Source organism: Cydia fagiglandana, chromosome 10, assembly GCF_963556715.1.
Source record: "Cydia fagiglandana chromosome 10, ilCydFagi1.1, whole genome shotgun sequence".
Lineage (NCBI taxonomy): Eukaryota > Metazoa > Arthropoda > Insecta > Lepidoptera > Tortricidae > Cydia > Cydia fagiglandana.
Genome location: NC_085941.1, coordinates 16,363,835 through 16,369,925, shown reverse-complemented (window position 1 = coordinate 16,369,925; position 6,091 = coordinate 16,363,835). Strand labels below are relative to the sequence as shown.

General features: G+C 38.5%; 1 protein-coding gene across 1 annotated transcript; it reads left to right on the top strand.

Moving 5' to 3' along the window:
- The first annotated feature begins 433 nt into the window (after positions 1 to 433).
- On the top strand, positions 434 to 4,775 carry LOC134667945 (toll-like receptor 7). The gene has a single exon (XM_063525366.1). It carries the CDS (start codon positions 627 to 629, stop codon positions 4,479 to 4,481), a length of 3,855 nt encoding a protein of 1,284 aa, XP_063381436.1. The 5' UTR covers positions 434 to 626; the 3' UTR covers positions 4,482 to 4,775.
- The last annotated feature ends 1,316 nt before the right edge of the window (positions 4,776 to 6,091 follow it).

Here is a 6,091-nt window from a genome sequence, read left to right as displayed (position 1 = left end):
TTCAATAAAGTAGAAATAGATTCAATGATCCGTCAACGTTTACTTGAATTTATTTTAATTCGTATAAATTAATAGGAACATATCAATTATGTCGGTTTTGTTAGTTTTGATTTTACATGTACATTTTCTAACTTTTGTGTAAATTTATCACATATTTTAGTACCTAAGTACTTAATTGCAGCAATGCCCAACCCTTTGTAATAAACGTTAATACGCGTAGGCAAAAGTATAAATTCACTATTAAAAGAAGTCTTATAAAATTTTCCATCTAGTTTTATTTTTTACGCGATGCGGTGGTTTGATTAAGAAAACATTACATAATTGTGCGAGAGCGGTCGGCGCAAGTGGCGCCATGCAAGGGAACGTGTAACTATGTGAGGGCGGGGGGGTGCAGTGGGGCGGCACTACTCTCGCCGAGCCGTCGGTCCTACGCTCGCCAGTCGCACTCCAGCCACGATGAGGGCGGCACGTGCCACGCCGCCTCCCGCAACGATCGTACGTGCGCAACATAAACATCAGTGAAGTGCAACACAGCTGATCAGAGAACTTGAAATTTGTAAATAAAGTGAAGTGACTCTTTTGTGAATAGTTTCAACCAAAACTGCTAAGACCAATGTGTGTAGAAAATGTTTCAACTCCTGACTCTTTTGTTAGTGACTTTCGGTGTTAATGCCGCGTATGCTCCTACAGGCGTGGATAATTGCAGACGCCAATCGAAAGGTGACGAGACGAGCACAATATGCCGGGTGCGAACTCTCGAGGCAGATGGCTCCAGCTTGACACATGCACCTTCCGATACTGTAAAGCGTCTCAATGTAGAGTGCAATCAACTTCTGCTCTTCGAGAGTTATCTCGAAGCGAACTATTTTCAAAAATTTTCGTCGCTCTCTGAGCTAACACTCGAGAACTGCAAACTCCTCAGAATACCCGGCAACGCGTTTGAAGGATTACGCGAGTTGAAAAAGTTGTCGATTCGATCTAAAAACTACGATTGGAGTCCAAATAAAAACTTGGAGCTCTCGCTTGGAACTTTCAATGGATTGAGGGAATTACAAATACTCGACTTAGGGCAGAATAATTTGAAAGCAATACCATCCGAAGTTTTCTGCCCTTTGGGTAATTTGCAAGTTTTAAATTTCACTCATAACAAAATCAAAAGTGTGGACCGTCTTGGATTCGGGAAGAACTGTGGTTCCGGCCTGCGAAGTTTGGATTTAAGTGATAACGATCTGCGGTCCTTGAGTGAGGAATCACAAATAACCGGGTTGAAGAATCTACAAGAGCTACGGCTACAGAATAATAATATCACCGATATCTCAAGTGAAACGTTTAATGGACTTATTTCTCTGCGGATATTAAATGTTTCCTACAATAACCTCCAGATAGTGCCCGAAGGCACGTTCACGAACACGAAGGAGTTACGAGAAATATATTTAAATAATAACCTGCTATTTGAATTAGCCAGAGGCGTGTTCCACCGATTAGAACAGCTGCTTGTCTTAGATTTATCTAATAATCAGCTCTCGAGCTCTCATATCGATGGCAGTACATTTATTGGCCTTATACGCTTAGTCATTCTGAATTTATCCAATAACGGCTTGACGAGGATAGATGGTAAGACATTTAAGGATTTATTCTTCCTCCAGATATTAGATTTAAGGAATAACTCCATTGGATATATAGAGGAGAATACATTTCTTCCATTGTATAATTTGCACACTTTAAATTTAGCTGAAAATCGTTTGCATACTATTGACGAGCTCCTTTTTAATGGGTTGTTTGTATTAAGCAAATTGAATTTGAACAACAACCTTTTAATTAACATTGATCCTAAAGCTTTTAAGAATTGTTCCGATCTGAAGGAATTGGATTTGAGTTCCAATCAGTTAACACAAGTTCCGAATGCCATTTTGGAATTGTCACAATTGAAAACGTTAGATCTCGGTGAAAACCAAATAACGGATATTAAGAATGGTTCTTTTAAGAATTTGGATCAGTTAACTGGATTAAGAATAATAGATAATCTGATTGGAAATTTGTCTGTAGGAATGTTTTGGGATGTACCTAGCTTACAAGTATTAAATTTAGCAAAAAATAAGATACAATCTATAGAGAGGGGAAGTTTTATAAGAAACTCTCAGTTAGAAGCTGTAAGGTTAGATGGTAATTTCATATCTGATATTAACGGAGTATTTTCAACATTGCTCTCTTTACTTTGGCTGAACTTGTCTGAAAACCATCTAGTTTGGTTTGATTATGCTTTCATACCAAGTAAATTAAAGTGGCTTGATGTACATGGTAATTTTATAGAACATTTAGGAAACTATTATAAACTTCAAGATGAAATTAATATTAAAACTTTAGATGTAAGCCATAACCGCATCGTCGAAATATCGCCCATGGCTATCCCCAATAGCGTAGAGCTGCTGTTCATAAACAATAACCACATAAACAATATCCAAGTAAACACATTTATGGGGAAACGCAATCTCACTCGGGTTGATATTTACGCAAATGAGATATCTCATTTAGATATCAACAGCCTCCGGCTGTCCCCGGTTCCCTCGAACAAGTCGTTGCCCGAGTTCTATATCGGAGGAAATCCGTTTAATTGCGATTGCTCCATGGAGTGGTTACCCATGATAAACAATATGACGGCAATGAGGCAGCACCCTAGGATAATGGACCTCGAAAATGTCCTTTGTAACATGACGCACACAAGAGGCGTAACCCATTTACCGCTCAGTGTTCTTAAATCTGCTGATTTCTTGTGCCCGTATGAGACCCACTGTTTTACATTGTGCCACTGTTGCGATTACGTTGCATGTGATTGCCAAATGACCTGCCCCTATAATTGCTCCTGCTATCACGATCAAACCTGGCATACAAATGTAGTCGATTGCTCCAGTAAGCGCGCAATTGAAATACCAGAAAAAATACCCATGGATGCAACCGAGGTCTACTTAGATGGTAACGACTTTAAAGAATTGCAAAATTATGCATTCATCGGGCGAAAAAATATGAGGTCGCTGTATGTAAATTCAAGCGGAGTCGAGAACATACAAAATAGAACGTTCGCTGGGTTATCCTCCCTATTAATATTAAATCTTGGAAGTAATAAACTGAAACATTTAAAAGGCTATGAGTTTGAAAATCTGGCTCAGTTAAAGGAACTGTATTTGCATGACAATTTTATCAGTTTCATTGCTAATTCCACTTTTGCATCTTTGTATTCTTTGAAAATTTTAAAATTACATGGCAATAGGCTAGTAGAGTTTGCTGTTTGGAATTTAAATAGCGTAATGGATTTAAATGCTCTCTCTTTGGGAAATAACATGTGGTCGTGTAAATGTAGATACTTACAAAGATTTACAACCTTTGTCGCCGACAATGTTCCTAAAATAGTAGACATCCCCGATTTGTTCTGTTGGAGCGCCGATGGGCAATTACCGCAAAAAAAAGAACTCAATCTCAACGGCACGATATGCAGTGACTATTACGCCGGAGATTCTGTTATAGATAATATGCTGGTCTCGAATTACATGCCCATGATGGTGACTACGCTCACGGGTTTTATGCTAATCATGCTAGTCATCCTTTTGATTTTCTTATTTAGAGACACAATTCGCATCTGGCTTTATACAAGTTGCGGAATAAGATTGTTCCCATTCACCGGGGCGTACGATGACACTGATAAATTGTACGATGCCTACGTATGCTATAGCCCCAAGGATGATGACTTTGTTATTCAAACGTTAGCCGCTGAGTTGGAAAATGGAAGCCCCTCGTATCACCTTTGTTTGCATTACAGAGACATCCCACAGCACAATTCGCCTTACATGCAGTGCACATTGCCGCTCCCAGAAGCAGCGGAAGCCTCTAAGCGTATTATAATAATTCTGACTAGAAATTTCATCGAAACGGAATGGTCGCGTTTTGAATTTAGACAAACAATGCACGAAATCCTTAAATCCCGATTTTATAGTTTAGTTATAATAGAAGACAGTTCAGTATTACCGGATACTCAATGCGATCCTGATTTAAAACCGTTATTAAAAAGTAGCTCACGAGTACGGTGGGGCCAAAATAAATTTTGGGAGAAGTTGTGGTACGCGATGCCTGATCAGAGACATAATAAGAAATCATCTAGTTACAGAAATAATATCAATTCATACACAATGAGAAGCGGTATGCAAAACGGAACAATGCGGTCATTTTCGTTCACGGAAAAGATGAGAGTACCGGCTGGCGCTTTGAACGGTGCTCCAGAGTTCGGAGAAGTAGGTTCACAGCAAGGGCAGGCGTCTTATGGACCCGATGGAAGGCCGCCGTCGGATCATATTTACTCGTCAATAGACTCTGATTACTCCTCTTTAGAACTCGGAGGGAGCAATCCCAACCGACGGAGGGAATTTCGGCACTGGCCGCCCCCGCCTCCTTTAATTGATACCCAACCCTCAGGTCAAGCCTACCTTGTCTAGTCCGCGCTTCTCATGAGCTCAGTTAATGTAAACTATTTAGTCAGCTTCATGTGAATCTTTATGTCATTGCAAAATGCGCTATAATACCAAATAATTAAAATTTTAATCTATTTTTGTATTTTCTCGCCGTTCCAAAAGGCGTACATGTTTCGTAATGTTGGTGTAAATACATTCTATAAGACTGCTGTAGAGTATGTTACTTTGTAAATAGTGTAAATAACTGTCCATATAATTTAAGTCACGAGTATACTATTTATATACTTTAATAAAGCCATTGTGATAATTTTTGCATAACATTGACATTTTATTTCCATCATCCTTTTCCCTTTTCCATTTTTTTATTTAATAACTTTTGTATGTATTTAATTTGTAGCAATTCAGCTATAGCATTGTTTTTGACGCTAAATAATAATAATTAAACAGTAAAACGTATTTCATTTACGAAAGCGCTAATACACACTTAAATACATACTAAACTCAACATAGTATTCTAACTAACATGAAGCGCCTATAAAACGCGCACACAGTTAAAGTATACATTACACTGGGGAAAAGCGGACCTTTTTTTTCAAAGCTCGAGATTATAAAAAGGTCCTATACTTGCACCACCTAAATCTGACAAGGCACAGGACGCAGACGTGACCGGAATGCAGCGGTCACCTCTCATAGAGTATCATAAGCCTAAGGTAAGGCACCTCCTGAATTTTAAATTACACCGGCTTTAATCTACAAAAGAAGCCCGCTTGCAAATTGCGTGGTTGCAATTGTCAATTTTATTACACAGCCATAAAATGTCTTCAGTGTCGTTCTGAAGCCGTATCAGGGAAACGACATCACAACAGCCGTATCATTAACCTTGTGGTCATTTAAATGTAACCTTAAAGGTAATATCTTTACTTGAAAGCGTTCCTTAACAGTTAAACATTGTGACTATCTCCTTATACAGTTCTATAACAAAACAATTAATTACAGACGCCAACCCACATAAATTCTACATGTGTAAGACTAGCCGGTATCACCCGGTATAGAAGCCTTGGTCATAATGACTCATTTATTGGATTTTATTACTTAGGGATACAATACTTTTACGAGACACATTTCTCTTCCCATTACGTCATGTAACAATGAGTCATCAAGCAATCGTCTCAGTTGCCTATCCGGTCAACAGAACTAGCGGATTAACACAAATGGAGTCTAATTGAGGTCTCCTTCGAGGCATGAGGATCCCCATTGAGTACGGACAACTTCGTTTGCCAAGTTTGTGCCGACAACATAGATACGAGCGGAAGACGGGGATAAATACATATGTTATACGTTATACAATATTGTGATTATGATATAGGAAGTCCTAAAAAGGTAGGTATGCTAAAAGCTTTCAAATTACGTAATAGAGGAAGTGAAGTAATAGTAAAGACTAATGTTAGATCAACAGTTGTAAATAACTAAAGACAACAACTGTAGAAAGGTGAAGGAACTCAAAATAGAACAGGTAAATATATACGTGGGTACAAATTTGCACCAAAGAGGCGATTGAACTGTTAAAATGCAATACAAAAACTGTACCCTAAGATTACACCTACAGATTTGAACGAGAATTCTGAAAAAAAAGG